A 17,243-nucleotide genomic window follows, 5' to 3' on the forward strand; every position below is an offset into this window, starting at 1 on the left:
TGGGGGGCACCTGGCTGGGGGATCGGGATCCATCTCTGGTGCATGGGCAGGCTTCTGGAATCCGGTGCCTGTGGTGTGACACCTTGCACAGCCTTGGTGTAGTGGGAACGGGCTTGGACCTGCCTCAGCTTGGTGTGCCAGGCTCTGCTGACTCCCCATGGGAGACCTTGATTTGGATGATGTGGGGATTGGGGTAGCTTGGGAGGGAGGGCTGAGGGGTGGGAGAAGGGAGGAGGGGGATCTGTGGGTGGTATGTGAAGTAAGTAGAAAATAGAAAATTTCTTAATAAAAAAAAAGATTCTATCCAAACAGTAATGAATCAGTACCATACAGAACATGTCAACTCTTTGTAGTATTAATTCCCCTGGCATGAGGACATTTCTTTAAATGCCCTCTGAGGAGAGGCCTAAATTATCTACTGCTTGTCATCCATTCACCTTGTTATTTCACATTCCAGGGACCTACCAAGATTGACATTTTAAAATTCCACATAAGGACTTGTTTTAAGTATTTTTCTACTGCTGTGATAAAAAATCATGACAAAGGCAATTTATAGAAAGAAAGGTTTGCCAGGCAGTGGTGGCCCACGCCTTTAATCCCAGCACTTGGGAGACAGGGGTAGGCAGATCTCTGTGAGTTCAAGGCCAGACCATAGAGCAAGTTCCAGGACAGGCTGCAAAGCTATCGAGAACCCTGTCTCTCGAAAAACAAAACAAAACAAAACAAAACAAAACAAAACAAAACAAAACAAAAAAACAAAATGAGAGAGAGAGAGACAGAGAGACAGAGAGACAGAGAGAGAGACAGAGACAGAGAGACAGAGAGACAGAGAGGGGCGTTGGAGCTTACAATTCCTGAAGGATAGGAGTTCTTCACCATCATAGCAAGGAGCATGGTAGCAAGCAGACTGGCAGGGCACTGGAGCAGCATCTCAAAGTTCACATCCCAGTTCACAAAATGGAAGTAAAGAATGCTGTGGGCTTTTGAAACTTCAGAGCTCACCACCAGTGACACTCCCCCTTCAACAAGACCACACCTCCTAACCTTTCCCAAATAACCCCACCAACTGGGAATCAAGTATTCAAATGGATGAGCCTACCAAAGCCATTCTCCTTTAAATTACCACAGGACTAATGAGATGGTTCAGTAAGTAGAGGTGCTTATGCTCAGGACTGACTACTTGAATTTGATTCCTGCATCTCACAAGATGGCAGGAGAGAACTAACTCCTAGAGATGTCCTATGACTCCCCCTACCCCTGCCCCTGCCCCCAAGCATGCATGCATCATCTCTCAGGTACACACAAATTCCATATAAAATATCAAAATAGCATTTTGGTCTCCATCAAAAGTTTAGGTTACTTCTCAATAAAAAAGGAAAGAAAGATGGGGAGGGGAGACAGGGAGGAGAGGAGGGAGGGGAAACTGTGGTCCATATGTAAAATAAATGAAAAAATGTTATTTAAATAAAATTTAAAAAAAGAAAAAGAGAGAAAGAAAGAAAGAAAGTGTTTAGGTTACCTCTCTCATGGAGAATGAGTTCTGATTTGATATAGAGTTAAACTTTACACCTTGATGTGATGTGGAGTGTTTCTACCAGGAGGACTATTTGAGGTCTGTGTTAGACCAAGAGAAGGATTTGTGCTTCTTAAAGTCTTGGTGACAACTCAATTCCTTCCCACAAAAGTGGTCAAGTTGCTACCAAAAACTGGTACATATAGACCATGGTAAAAGTCACAATGAATTTCACTGAGTGCTTTCTTTACCTGTGGACCATTTTCTTCCCATCAGTTGGTTGTCCAATATCATCAATGAAAGTCTTTTGTTCTACCTTGAAATGCAACCAGATATCCGTGGAGGCTCTCTGAAACGCATCCAGAATGCAGCCAGGACCACATGGTTTATTATGGTAGGCCAATCTAGACTAATTTTTTCTTCTTGTAAAAAAAGAAAATCAATATGAAAAACATTCAAAGTAAAATGTATAAATATATAACCAGTGCAAGATTTTTGGATTATCTCTATCATCCTGATGTAATGCTAAGCTAGATTGAGTCACTGTATTATTGGTTAGGCTCAGAGCTGGGATGTAGCCTGATGGCAGAGCCTAGCATTCAAGGATTTCTGTGTTTGATCATCAGCACTGCAAAATGAGTGAGTGAGTGTGTGAGTGAATGCATAAACAAATGAATAAAAACGAGGCAATCTCTGTTAAGTCGCTCTGGCCTAGAGTATGAAGCATTTGAAATTAACTCACAGTATCAAACTGTTACTCTTTTTTGTTTGTTTTAAAATGATAGTTTATTTTATGTGTATGGGTGTTTTAGAGGAAGACCAGCCACTGGGCTTACCAGGATGGAACTTATTATGTTGACCAAAGGTTGTCACTTTCCCTTTGACCTCCATGTGTCCTTTTGCCCTCCTTCCTAGGGAATACTGAATCCAGCCCAAGGACTTCTCTTGTCTCTAGCCTTCTATGGCTGGACAGGATGCAACCTGGATGTCCACCCTCCCAAGATGGTGATTCAGTGGGAAGCAATGACTGCCTCAGCTGCCGAGGGCACATACCAGTCCCCTGTGGGCTCCTGTGTGCCCCATGAAAACCCCAGGAAGGTGGTGTGTGTTGGGGGGCACACTTCTGACGAGGTGCTGAGCATTCTGTCTGAAGGTAATGCCCTGTTGGCAAAGGAGGTGAACTGCAGAGCCCCCAGGGCCTCCTGGAAGTCCCTCATTAAGCTGGGAGGTGCAGATGGGAACCTACATGTCACTATACTCTTGCATTTCTTCTTCCACTTCTTTTTGTTTTTTATTTATTTATCCACCTCTCCTCTTTTAGAAATCTATTTCATTTTATGTGTATGGCTGTTTTGCTTGCATGTATGTCTGTGCACCACATTCATACCTGGTGCCCATGGAAACCGAAAGGTGGGACCAGATCCCCTTGGAACTGGAGTTATGGGTGTTTGTAAGCTGCTATATGGATGCTGGGAATTGAACATGATTCTTCTGGAAGAACTGCCAGTGCTCATACCCACTAAGCCCTTATTTTTAAAACAAAATCTCACCATGAAACAAAAGCTAGTCTCTAACATTCAGTCCTCCTGCCTCAGCTGTTTGAGTGCTGTTACAGGAATATACCACCATCTCCAGCTAGTTGGTTGCTATAATTTCCTGGCAATCGAAGGAGAGAGGTTTAAAAACACTCAGGGGCTTAGTTCCCAGCACCCACATTGGGTTACTCACAGTCGCCTGTAACTCCAGCTCCAGGGGATATGATGCCCTCTTCTGGTCTGGGTGGGCACCTGAACACATGTACTCATAGATACACATAAATAAAAACAAATCAAACAGCAACAAACTTACTCAGGTACATCAGAACAATCCTGCCCATTCTCAGCTGGTTTTGATGCTACACTCCTTATCACATACTGTTTCCAGAGCAGCACCCCTTATTTTTAGCTAGCTGCTTCTACAGGCTGTTCTATGCACTTAGAATGTTTAGCATCCTCTTTAATCTCAGTTCACTAGAGTGTGACAATGAAAGCTCTTTACACATTAACAAATGTCTTCTGTGGGCATAATGTCCCCTGGATCAGAAAATGTCTCCTTTGCAAAAGCTTAAAGAAACTTACATTTTTGAACAGGTTGTCTGGGGTACATGCACATCCATGTACACACACACACACACACACACACACACACACACACACACACACACACACACAGAGAGAGAGAGAGAGAGACAGACAAGACACAGCCCCACCAAACTACTTTGGTGTATTTTGAGAAACATGTGTGGAATTGACTAGAGGAGTTCTTCTTCTTTTTCTTTACTGTTATTTCAATACGTGGAAGAAGATTCATTTTGGGACAAGTTTGAGTGAGAAAACATGTAGATAAATCCATGACCTGATGCCCTGAGCTGGTATTGGAGAGCTTTAGAAGAATCAGAGAAGCCCTTTTGGCTGGACCTACAAGATGGAGAAACCTTGTGTTTTGGGACTTTCTTTCTCTTTTTCTGGCTGTGCTGGAATGGAACCCAGGGTCTCATCCATGCTGGGGTATTACTACAAACCCAGTCACACCCTAGCCTGTAGGCTTCTGATATAGCCCCAGTAGTTCATGGACAGGGACATACAAGTTTAGACTGCTGTCAGCATGCCAAGTTACTGATAGAACCTGGGGCAGGAGGCAAAAAGTTGCACCTAGAATTAGTTGTGTGTGTTTGAATTCCCATCCTGACGACTCAAAACAACTGAGCGATTTTTGACACTATAATAAAATCCTACATTAACAATAAATCCCACTACATCTGGTCCCTGCACCCTACCTCTCCTAGAATTAACAAGGCCCTTCTTGTTTCTATTCCTTCCAGATAGCTATTGCCTAGGACTGTTGCTCATAGGCTGAAAGCTTTCAGAGTCTTTAAAAATGAACAAAGGTCCAACAGGAAAATAAAAAGGGCCATTGTTCATAATGGCTGCTGTCTTAAGGATCCCTTCTTTGCTGATCTTTTTTCCTCTTTTTATAGTGCTTCAAATGGAACCCGGTGTGTTACCAATGTCAGATTATTGCTACACCACAGAACCACACCCCAAGTCCTATCTCAATTCCTTTCAAAGAAAAGGAAGAGGTTCTGGCATAGTAAGGAAGACTGGAACCCCTCTACAGTCCCGAAAAAAAGACAGTCCATTGTGATATACAGCCCAAATACCATAGAATTTATCCTTTGAAGAGTTTAGTGCATTTTGCTATATTCATGAAGTTGTGTAGATGTTCCCACTATCTAAATCCAGAATATTCTTATCACTTGGAGGCTACATTTCCCATTCTTTTTTTTTTTTTTTTTGAGCCTGGGTCTCATGTATCACAAATTGACATCAAGCTCACTATGCAGCTGATGCCGACTTTTCCTGATTGTTCTGCCTCTATCGTATGAGTGCTGAGATTAGGAGAATGCACCACCATGCTCAGTTTACATGGCGCTGGGATTGAATCTGGGGCTATATGCATGCTAGGCAAGCACTTTACCAACTGAATTACATCTTCAGTTCCTGGCAGCCACTAATTTTTCTACATATATGAATGTTCTACACATTTCCTATAAGTCACATTATACAATATTTGCCCTTTTCTGTCTGACTTCTTAGCTTAAAGTCTTGAAAGTTCATCCAGTAGCAAACATCAGCACACAATTCTTTTTTAGATCAATAATATTTCATAGTATAAAAATACTCACTTTATAATTTTTTTAAATCAACTACTGTTGACTGTAAAGAACTCCACCAGGCCATGTATTAGGAACAGTGTCATGGGTTTGCAGCAGTGACCATAAACACTGCCCTCATAGTTTATTGCACAAATTCAAAGCACTTAAAATAATAATTCTACTGAATTAATGGAGCAATCATTGAAAATATTGATTTGAGAAAAAATTGGAGGAAAAAGAAAGCAAATGAGCCGGGCGGTGGTGGCGCATGCCTTTAATCCCAGCACTTGGGAGGCAGAGGCAGGCGGATCTCTGTGAGTTCGAGGCCAGCCTGGGCTACCAAGTGAGCTCCAGGAAAGGCGCAAAGCTACACAGAGAAACCCTGTCTCGAAAAAAAACCAAAAAAAAAAAAAAAGAAAGCAAATGAAAGCAAAAGAATTTTTCTAAAAATAACAGTTATCAGGATGAAGGTGTAGCTAAGTAATAGAGCACTTGCCTAGCATGTACAAGGCCCTGGGTTCCACCCCCAACACTATAAATATACAAAGGAAAACAATGACAATAGAATCTGTTCAATTAATTAATTAATTAAAAGAAAAGGAATAAAAGGCAGCTGTCAGTTTAGAACCCACAGTAATGTATTGTTTGCTTATCTGCTGGCTGAGATAAGCTTTTTGAGGCATTCTTCAGGCACAAAGTAAGTTGGAAAAGTTAACCAAAAACATTTCCTGTAAAAGTATGAAGTGGAATTTACACTTCCTTACCCTGAAAATAGCAAAATTAAAATCCTAAGATAAAGTGACCACCATTTTGTATGGTGGCTCTGTGGAGGAATTTGCACACATGGATCTGCAAGGAATGAAAAGGGCTGGTGTGCAGAAAGTAAATTACCTAAGTGTTTTGCTTCTTAGCATACTATCGTGCAGTTTAAAAGATTTCCACATCTTTTTGGTTGCTATTGTCCTGTATGGTCTAGCAATGTTTTAATTATTTCTCTGTGCAGTAACAAAAATTCTGAGGAGAACAACTCTTAAGAGGAAAGGTTTAATTTGGTCTAGTTTTAGAAGTTTCTGGTAAAGGATATATATCCATCTAATGAAATATTATTACATTATAAAAAGAACCATGTCTACCATTGCTTGGTCCTATTGCTCCGGGCCTGTGATGATGCAGAGCATCATTTCTGGGGTTTGGTTGTTTGATATCTTGAAGTCATGGTAAACTGATGTCCACAGACTATGTATGAATGGGGAACTAGTCAGTACCGTAGCAGCCATGCTGAACTGTCTCCAGAGTCTTTTTTTCTTTATTAAGATTTTTTCTACTCACTCCACATGTTATCCACAGACCCCCCCTCCTCCCTCCTCCCACCCCAAGCCCTCTTTCCCATGCCACCCGGCATCCCCACATCCCCCAAATCGAGGTCTCCCATGGGGAGTCAGCAGAGCCCAGCACACTAAGCCTAGGCAGGTCCAAGCCCATTCCCACTACACCAAGGCTGTGCAAGGTGTCACACCACAGGTACTGGATTCCAGAAGCCTGCCCATAGACCAGGGACAGATCCTGATCCCCCTGCCTGGGTGCCCCCCAAACAGTTTGAGCCAAACAACCAAAGATTTATTTATTTATTATGTATATAGAAGAGGGTGCCAGATCTCATTACAGATGGTTGTGAGCCACCATGTGGTTGCTGGGAATTGAACTCAGGACTTCTGGAAGAGCAGTTAGTGCTCTTAACCTCTGAGCCACCTCTCCAGCTGTCTCCAGAGTCTTGCTCTATCAATTCCTTCTCTTCATGGAGACCTGTAAGACAGAGAAGAAAACCCAAGGCTACCCAGGCTTGTTAGAGTTCACAGCTCAAACCCTTATCTGACTTAGGACAGATGGAGCTAGGTTCAGGTGGCTTTATTCCTGCAGCTTTGGCTTTGAGAGGGTTCTTATGCATCACTGTTCTGTATAGAGATGGGGGAAGGGAGTGAAAAACTGGATACTCTATAAAGCCATGGGACTTGAGTTTGTCCTCAAGTGTGAAGTCATGGGGGAGTATCCTCAGCAAAGACCTTGATCACAAGCCACCTTATGATACCCAGCTGGGTCTTTTTGAACAAAACCACAAAAATCCCACATGAGTTCTCATGCACCCAAGATGAGTTCATAACCAGGGTGACCCTGTGAGAATCAAATCTTTTTCAAGTGCCTTCAGCCAGGCCCTCCTGTGGCAGTGCTATTCTGGAAGCTCTTAAAAGCCTTCCCAGCTGGTGCCGGGCCACTGTAGCCAGATGGTTTTCCTCCATTACTCATGATGGCACCCACACTCAAATCAGGGCCTGGCTGTAAGGTCCGTGGCCAAACATTTCTTTGTTCCCTTCTCTAGATTCTCTGAGGGGATCACATTTGCTCTGTCTTCATCACTCGTGTAGCCTCTCAGATTCATCTGTATCTGCCCCTGGGGAAGGTCTGGCTGCTGTTTCCCTAACAGGCCACAGTGAGTGACTCATGTGCATTAGAGTAATCCTGCAATATGGTGCTTGCCTCTGTCCAAATTGTTATTCTTTCTGCCCTCCTTCGGTCATCAGTCTTAATACTGCTCCAGCTTCCAAGGGCTCATCTCACTACTGTTAAGGCATTGACCCAACTGTATCCACTCAATATGTTTCCTGAGTACTCCATTCTAGAGGAAGAAAGAAAACAACTACAGAAAGTCCACAGTAGTGAGAAATACTAGGAACCAGAACTGATCAGGGTGCAGGAGATAGAACTCAGATGCAAAGAGCTTGCTTAACACGTGCAAGGCTCTGAGTTCAATACCTAATTTCTTAAGAATAGGAGCCACTAATCAGGGAGAGAGGTGGAGGACTGGTTTTTGATAGGGTAACCCAGAAGTTTCTCTATGGATGAGGTAATATTTGAATTGAGACCTGAAATAAAATACAAGGCAGAGTCATGAGAAAACTGAGAGATGCTTTGCAGGCAAAGAGCTGTGGAAAGGCCCTTTGTAGGACCATGTCTTTAGGAGGAGGAAAAGGGTAGGTAGATCAGTATGCTTGAGTTTGATAGAAGTGACAGCTGAGGCTGCAAAAGTAAGCCAAGTCCGTTGGTGAGGCTTAGAGACTGGAAGGCAGTCACTTGCCCTGTGCATACTGGGAAAGGCCTCCTTGCTTCCTGACTCTGTCTTTGAATTCTCCATGCCCAGTTTATATCCTGGCTCAGAGCCAGTGCTCCTGGGTATTTTGGGAGCAAAAGAATAAGTCTGCTGTTTGTTCCAAAGGATTTTGCTATCCGGAAGGAAGGAGTGCTAGTCAAGTGATTAAGTAGACCTGCAGGGTGACCCTTGATGAGAACATTTTATTTTATCTTGCTTATTGAGCTCACTTCCCCACCATTTTTACTGCGTTGGGACTGCTTTCTGTAAGACATGTCATATTCTAAAACAAAGGGAAAACTGATTAGTAAGAAAATAGAACAGACCAGAGAACAATGCTGAGATCTGAGGAAAGCCAGGGGAAATGAACCACGTGAGGCTACTTAGAGAGGCTACTTGTTTGCCTTTGAGCTTCTTAGCTGGAAACTGTAGAGAGAATGTAATCAGCTACAAAATTCATTATTCTGAAGAAAACCTAGCAATAGCTCTTAGAAACAAAATACAGCAGCTAGCTTGCTCTCATGTGCGCTCATGCATGTGCTCTCACAGGTCCCAGACATGAAGGCCAGTGAGAAAGGTCACCTTCAGCTTCTCAAGAAATGAACACCAAATAACTTAGAGCTTATTTGGATGTGTGCACTATGCCATATGAGAAACATCATTTGTAACTTAGTCATTGCATCTAGGGCCCCAGTTTATGATCACAACAAGGAAACTGGCTTGGCAAAGCATTATCAGGCATGTGCTGTTTTATGTTGGGTCTTGATATGCGTTTAAATTACAACCCTTGAAAGTTGGAGAGGCTGTTTTGGGTACTTCCAGGTGCTGAAGGACAGGAATTGCAGCTTAAAGACTGGTGGCACTGTATGTGAGGACAAGAGGGAGTTTTACAGAGGGCGTAGATTCCTTCCCTCTGGGACTTCCTGGAGCTGAGTGCAGGTAGCCAGGCAGGAGGACCTACTGTCTATGTCACAGCTTCCTGTGAATGGACTCTGTCCTTTGTTTATACATCCCAGAGGATGCATGCAGGGCTCCAGGGCCACCTTAATTCAACTGTCACATTTCCTCAGGAACCATGTGTCAGCTGCCTGAAATGATTCTTTAAGGTTTGTTCCATTTTTTTTTCTCTGAATGAATGAATAAAATGTAGTAAGGGATGATATAGTGGGTTTCCCCCTCCTTTTTATACACACACACACACAGAGGCGATATACATGGTAATTATTTTTTTAAGACAGAGTTTCTCTGTGTAGCCCTGGCTGTCCTGGAGCTTGCTATGTAGACCAGGCTGACCTCGAACTCAGAGATCTACCTACCTCTGCCTCCCGAGTGCTGGGATTAAAGCTACACCTGACCTTAGACCTTAGATGCTAAGGTTTGACTAAGATATCCTCTCTCTCTCTCTCTCTCTCTCTCTCTCTCTCTCTCTCTCTCTCTCTCTCTCTCTCTCTCTCTCTTCCCCTCTCCCTCCCTCCCTCCTTTCCTTTCTACTGTAAAGAAAAATAAAGACAAAAATCTCATTTCATTGTTGAGTACTACGAACATTTTCTGAAGTTGATGGAAGGCTTTCTAGGGACTGGCAACACTGCTCAGTTAGTAGACTGCTTGACTAGCTAGCATAAGGCCCTGGGTTCAGTCCCCAGCACTGTATAAAATTAATATGATGGTACATATCTGTTATTCTAGCACTTTGGAAGGGGAAGCAGGGGGATTGGAAGTTCAAGGTCATTCTTGACTACATATCAAGTTTGAGGCCAGCCCAGTCTACTTGTGACCCTGTGCCAACAAAACAAGACAAAGCCCTCTGGGACCTCAGCTCCAACACAGCCTGCTTCTTTTCTTCTCCAGGTTCTGATGCCAGCACTGTTGAAATCCATACTGCAACTGGGTCACGCAACATAAAAGAAGTTGACTCCATTTCCCAAGCTCAGGGGGACCTCTGAGGGGATGGGGTAGGGGTCAGACACTCCTACTTACTTTTCAGGCTCTGTGTCTCATCGTTTTGGATTGTATTCCTGCCTTCCTTCCTTTCACAGTGCTGACACAATGTAGAATCCTTCAAATCCCACTCTGGTCACCACAATGGAGTTCCCTGAAGATGCGCTTTATGCTAGGACAAGCAACACACCAGAACTTGGAAATGAAAATTCCTTCCAGAACATTCAGTGTCACCTCTTGACTCTTAATAACCATTTGGACTTTTTCTGAGGCCAGCTGTAATGCTAAGTGTCAGATCCAAGTCCTTGAGAAAATAGTTAAATAAAGTCTTTCTGACTAAGTCCATTTTGACGTGGATTCTATCCAAATAACCTCTAGTCAGTGGTCTTCTGGAAGGTTTGAGTGGTGTGGGACACAGATAAGGCCAACAGAACAGACTGGGAATGGATCACTGGGAGGTATGAAGCAGGTCTTTCTCTAGTCCCAGTAGGATGGGAGTGCATCATATCTTCCATATAGCTGTCCCTCCTATGCTGTGTCAAGCAGTAAAATAGCCTAAGGACTCCCTGGAGCTATGATCATTGCTGTGTACCCACCTTTCCCTTATTTAAGGTAATACATGTAGCTGGGCACAGTAATTCATGTATGTAACACTAGAAAAGTTGAGACAGGAGTATTGGCTTGAGTTCACAGACATCCTGAACTACCCAGGGAGTTTAAGGCCACGCCTGGGCTACTAAGTCTTCATCACAAAAACCAAAACCAAAACAAAACAACCAACCAACCAAACAACCAAACAAACAAAAAAAAAAAAAAGAAAGGAAAAAAATCTATCCATTTATCTCTCTAGAAAAAGAAATCTAAATAACTATCTGTATGCATACAACTTGTAAACACACAGATACACATGTTTTCTCTTTTGTTCTTTGCAAAAATGTTGCAGCATGCACTAGGGTTACAAACCACTCTAGTATGTACATAGAAACGCAACAAATACTTTCTCAGCACATTACATACAATTCTGCCATGTAGCATCTCCTAACCTATCTACATTAGGACCCTTTAGAATTATCAAAAGATGGTGAAACTTTGGCATTTGTCATTTTGGGCTCACAAAACTATAGGTAGTTTCCCAACACAGTGTGACTCTGCTTCTGGTAGCTGTTGCCTAGCGATTTCTGGGTAATTGTGCATCTTTCTTGAGAGACCTCACTCACTTTGCTCAGTATTCTGAAGGAGATGCTAAAGAGAGATTTCCTAGGGGCAGCTGTATTTTTAATCTCAGAATTCTGTCTTATCCCTCCCCCAGCATCAGGAGCCTCTCCTGTATGGATATTTCCTCCCACATCCTTCTAAAAGGACAGAGGTAACTATTTGGTGTTCCAGCCTCCATTGCAGCTAGACACATGTAAACAGAACCAGTCTCAGGTGTCTCCACATTCTTGAGTTGCAAGCCTATCAGGAGATAGGCATTAGAGGCACCTCTGCAAAAGATGTTGGCAGCAGGCAGGGCTAGTGTGTGTTTCTCTGGTGGGTGTAATGTCCAGCATGAGAGTGTGAACAGCACTCATTGCTGTCTGTTATCTTCTTGGGGCCAGCCTTGCCACTTGATTTCAGCTGGTTCTGTCTAGTTTATCTCTAACCTGTTCTGCAGAGACTGCCCCCCTCCAGAGCTGAGGAAAAAAAATCCTCATTTTTTCCTTTGACAGGCATTGATGAGTCAGGTTCAACAAGAACCCTTATTGCTCTGCCTATCCAGTCAAGACAATGCTTCCCAATTACCCACCTGACCCTCATGGACTGGAGGTTTGCCCATGTGAACTGAGACAGGGTTGTGCTGAGAGGTCACTGTATAGCCACTTGCCAGACAGAATTAGGCCCTACAGACAGAATCATGCACATCAAGTGTGTTGATTCCAGATCACTGAGGGAGTAGACAAATAAATGATACAGTGACACGCACTTTTCTAAAAAAGAATTGTCTTGTTGTGTGTGAGTGCTTTGCCTACATGTATATTTATGCCTGGTGCCCACAGAGTTCAGAAATGGGTGTTGGGTCATCTGGGACTGGAGTTACAGATTATTGTGAGCCACCATTGTGGGTGCTGGAAACTGAATACAGGTCCTCTGTAGGAGCAACAAATGCTTTTAACTGCTGAACCATGTTTCCAGCTACACACTGTGGGAGTCCGAGTCATTTTTCTTGCAGCTGGGGGCTATATGGTGATGTAGTTATCATTTTGTTATTGTTTTAATGATGGAAGATGGTAGAATATCCTGGGAAGATAGGGGGCAATAATCCATTGTTGAGAAAGTGACGATGATGGTCATGACAATGATAATGGGAGGGAGGGGATAGTGTGATGGGGGTGAGAGGGGTGAGAAAAGACAGAACTTAGATGTAAAACCAGTGATTTGTATTAGTCCCTGAGGAACTCTGCTAGCACACGCATAGCTGCAAGTGGAGTTGTGTGGACGCTGGGTGAACATATCGGGAGTTTCCATTGGGTTTTATTGTTCTATTAAGGATTCTGTTTACTAACACATTTATTGTCAATTTACTTAACCCATAAACAACCTTTAAATAGTTCACTCTCCTCACTTCAGAATAAGACCTCACCACCTTTCTCACCACCTACCACTGTGCTGTTACAGTAGAATATATTCATTCAGCTATTTCCTATGTAGCGTCTCTAAAGACATAGAATGATTATACTCCTAGCCACAGATCCCACTCTGCTGAGCATTAACTTCACAGTCTAATAGGTCAAGTCTATGAATCCCATCATTTTCTGTGCCTCAATTGTTCCTTGCCTTGTCCACATTATTCTTCAAATAAGTCACAAGCTGTGCCTTGCTTGCCTTACTATGGATGAGACAAGTTACATAAGAAGCACTGCAACTGGGAAAAATGGAGTCTTTTTTGAAAAAGATTTTAAAATTTTCATTTTATGTGTATGAGTTTTTGCCTGCATTTTTGCTTGCATTTATGTCTGTATACCACATGTGTGCAGTGCCCACAAAGGTTGGAGGAGGGTATTAGATCCCCTGGAACTGAAGTTACAGATAATTGTTTGTAGACGAATTGCTAAATGGTCTTATTAAAATAAAAACCCAGAGCCAGATATTGGGGATGAAATGTGAGAGATCAGAGGAATAGGAGAAGCCACAAGCAAACCTTACTTCACTGACACCTCAGTCTCCAAAGATACCTACTTCCTGTATAAATTTTATTGGGGGACACAGTATATTGGGGGACACAATACATCACAGCATTTCCCCTTTTTGTCTAATAAAAATAATAATAAAGTTATAACTAATATAAGAAAAACTACATACAATACGTACAATAACTATATACAATATATACAAGCAATAGATACATCAACAATGTCTAGTCCATTTGCATTTGACAAATTCAGAGAAAATATTCCATTATCTATCCTATTTTGATGAGTCCAAAATGTACCTAATTCACTTCCTATCCTGTCTTGTATTACCAACAGAAAACTATCTTTTGATGTCTTTCAAATTTATACACTTAACACCTCTTAGTGAGTTTCTTTTCTGATTTTCTTAACAAGGAAAACTATAACTATAACTATGTAATCTTCAACACCCTCAGAGACCTGAGAAGGAAATAACATTAAAACAGGAAGTGCAAACAAGCAACTTCCAAAATATGTGAGTTATGACAGAAACAGCCAGCTGCCTGGACAGTCACCCGAGGTTTCTCTGCAATGTTGGGGCATCATCTTCAGCCTACAGTCTTAGCATATCTGACAGACTCATTTGTGAAGCAGGATGTATGCAAGACTTGACCCCACTTTTAGTGCGAGTATTCCATGTCCCAGATAAACCTGAATTCCTCCAGTGTCCTGTCATGATTCAGGATTTTAAATTCTGGAAATTGCTGGTATTTTTGGAATTCAGCTTCCCATTCTTTTCAGCTTGCAGGTGTCTTCATCTCCTTTATTAAATGCCAGTCTACCATTGAGAGGCCAGACTCCATCAGCATAGTTACTCTTCAAAGTATATCTGTTCCAGCTACTGTTCCACTGCACACCAGGAGCCTTTGGTCTACTGCCTGCTCAGCTGCCTTCGAAGGAAGGGGCACTGTACCTTTTCTGGATTGCAAAGCCACTTCAACAATAGTGCCATATTGCCCTGGCCTCAGAGGATGCCTGTTGCCAAAGCTGCAACCACACTTGTCTTTGCAAGGATTGGTAGTCCTTTGTTTTGTGTCTTGCTTGTTCATTTTGGACAGCATACTGTCAGCAGTCAATGCGAGGGCATTTTCTTGTCCATTGGTTAACTTTTGCCACAGTGAAAGTAAACTCCATGTGAAGGTTCTTCAATGTCCATATCTTCTCTGGAGTAGATGGGTGCTGCCAGGAGCAGACATGTCTCATAGTCATAAAAAAGGAAAAAAAATCTGTTATTAAAATATCTTAAATGCCATATTCTGCAGATCTCTGAAGTGTTTGAAGATGACCTATCTATCTAAAATATATCTCTGTTTGACCTTGAAAACATACCTAATATGACTATAAGATCGATTGTAATGTCTAACTACTAACTTTCATTTCTCTATATCCTAATAGTTGATAATAATAACTTTCAAGGATTAGCAAATTGCATTATATTGTTAAATGAACTGTATAGGTACAATATCTTGAACAAGATTATACATACACATATAGAATTTTTTAACAAAATCAATCTCAAATTTGTATCAATATACATAATTTGTATACAATATATAAAAATCCAATCCAATGTAAAATACTTAAAATTAGTAGCTGCTTTCTAAAAGTAGATTCAATAATCTACCTTTTTATCTTATCATATCTATATAAATCAATCTCAAATTTGTTCCAATATACATAATTTGAATACAATATACAAAAATCCAATCCAATGTAAAATATTTAAAACTACTAGTTGCCTTTTAAAAGTAGATTCAATAATCTACCTTTTTATCTATATCATATCTATATCCTCTCCCTTTTCTTTTCAGAATACATTCAATAATCTACCCTTTAGTCTATCATTTCTGTATCTTTTTTTAGTGTGTGAAAACCTGAGAGATCAGAGAAATAGGAGAAGCCACAAGCTAACCTCACCTCATTGACACCTCAGTTTCCAAAGATAGCTACTTCCTGTATACCCTTGCCTATATGCCTTTCTGTTCTGCTCTATCATTCTCTCTCTCTCTCTCTCTCTCTCTCTCTCTCTCTCTCTCTCTCCAGCTACATTACTTCCTTTTCCTTCTCAGCTGTGTCACTTCCTGTCTGTCTGTACAGACCTCCAGACCTCTATGGTTATTACTGGGATTAAAGGCGTGTGTCAACCATGCTTAGTTCTGTTCCCAGTGTGGCTTTGAACTCACAGAGATCCAGACAGATTCCTGCCTCCCGAATGATAGAATTAAAGGCGTGTGCTACCATTGCCTGACTTCTATGTTTACTGTAGTGGCTGACTTTTTCCTCTGATCCTCAGATAAATTTTATTGGGGGACACAGTATATTGGGGACACAATACATAACCGCAATTGTTAACTACCATGTGGGTTTTGGGAAACAAACACAGGCCCTATACAAAAGCAACAAGTGCTCTTAACCATCTTTCCAATCCCAAACCAGGAATCCTTCTTAAGGACATACATTATTCCCTTGATATGCCTTCCTGATACATCTCATGACTGACTTCCAGGTTTCCATCATTACTCAAGAGTCAGATGCACACTGTGAAATGAAGGACATTCTCTCTCTTTTTTTTTTTTAACAATTTATTTTTATTTTATGTGTGTGAGTGCTTTGCCTACACATTCATGTCTGTGCACTATGTATGTGGGTGCATTGCCCACAGAGGCCAGAACAGGGTGTTGGATCTCCTGGGATTGGAGTACTAGATGACTGTTAGATGCTGTGTGGGTGCTGAGTATTGAACCAGGGTCCTCTGGAAGAGCAGATAGTGCTCTTAACTGCTGAGCCATCTCTCCATCCCCTATGAAAGATATTCTTGATTAGCTTTAAGAACAGTATCAAGATGAAGTTAATCAACAAGTCAAAAAAAAAAAAACAAAAAGAACCAAAAAACTAAAAACAAAAGAACCAAACTCTCCCCCTAAATCCCCTCCAAAAAACAAGAAAAATAAAAAACACCCCCAAACAAACAAACAAAACACCCCCAAAATGACCAACAAAATAAAAAAACAAAAACAAAAACAAAAAAACCCAAAGAACCAGCCAGGTGTCGGGGAGCACCCCTTTAATCCTAGCACTCAGGAGGCAGAAGCAGGTCGATCTCTGTGTGTCTGAGGCCAGCCAGGACTACACAGTGAGACCTTGTCTCAAAACAATAGCAACAAATAAACAAAACCACTAATAAAAAAACCAAACCAAAACCCAAATTCCCAAAGAGGCAGATATAGGGACATAGACCTATAATCCTATCACTTGAGAAATTGAGGCAGAAAGATCACAGGTTCCAGGTCAGCCTGCCTAAATAAACAAGCAGCAATTTAAAAAGGCAGAGATAGAAAGACTGGCATGGTGGTGCATGCCTTTAACTCTAGCACTCAGGGGACAGTTGATCTCTTATGGGTGAGAGGCCAGTCTGGTCTATATAGTGTGCTCCTGGACGGTCAGGACTACATAGAAAGACTCTGTACCGAAAACAACAAGCAAGCAAGCAACCTCCCAAAGAATGGGAGAGATTTTCGATGAAGCTTAGATTATCAAAATAAAGATAGTGGAAACCATCCATGGAGAAAGGAAAACTCTGTTGCAGTTTTATAATCACTGTCGCAGAGGGGTCCATCGACCCAGAAATTTCTGTATAAATCCTAAGCCACGTGGTCCCAATAAACTTCTACTATAATGTAAAGAAACTTATATAGTAAGCTATCCAAGTAACTGGCATTGTTTCTGAGGCAACTGAAGCTGGGTCAC

The 17,243-nt window shown here is 41.8% G+C and overlaps 1 protein-coding gene across 1 annotated transcript in view; it reads left to right on the forward strand.

The window, feature by feature from the left end:
• Gpr143 (G protein-coupled receptor 143) overlaps nt 1–10,627 on the forward strand; it is a 36,275-nt gene extending 25,648 nt beyond the window's left edge. The window contains exons 8-10 of the mRNA XM_006997790.3: nt 1,790–1,907; nt 2,429–2,666; nt 10,198–10,627. Of these exons, the coding sequence (XP_006997852.1) occupies nt 1,790–1,907; nt 2,429–2,666; nt 10,198–10,292 (451 nt within the window). The 3' untranslated portion in view covers nt 10,293–10,627. The remainder of the gene's footprint in view (nt 1–1,789; nt 1,908–2,428; nt 2,667–10,197) is intronic.
• Nucleotides 10,628–17,243: the final 6,616 nt, after the last annotated feature.

This window comes from Peromyscus maniculatus, chromosome X, assembly GCF_049852395.1.
Source record: "Peromyscus maniculatus bairdii isolate BWxNUB_F1_BW_parent chromosome X, HU_Pman_BW_mat_3.1, whole genome shotgun sequence".
Taxonomy (NCBI): Eukaryota; Metazoa; Chordata; class Mammalia; order Rodentia; family Cricetidae; genus Peromyscus; species Peromyscus maniculatus.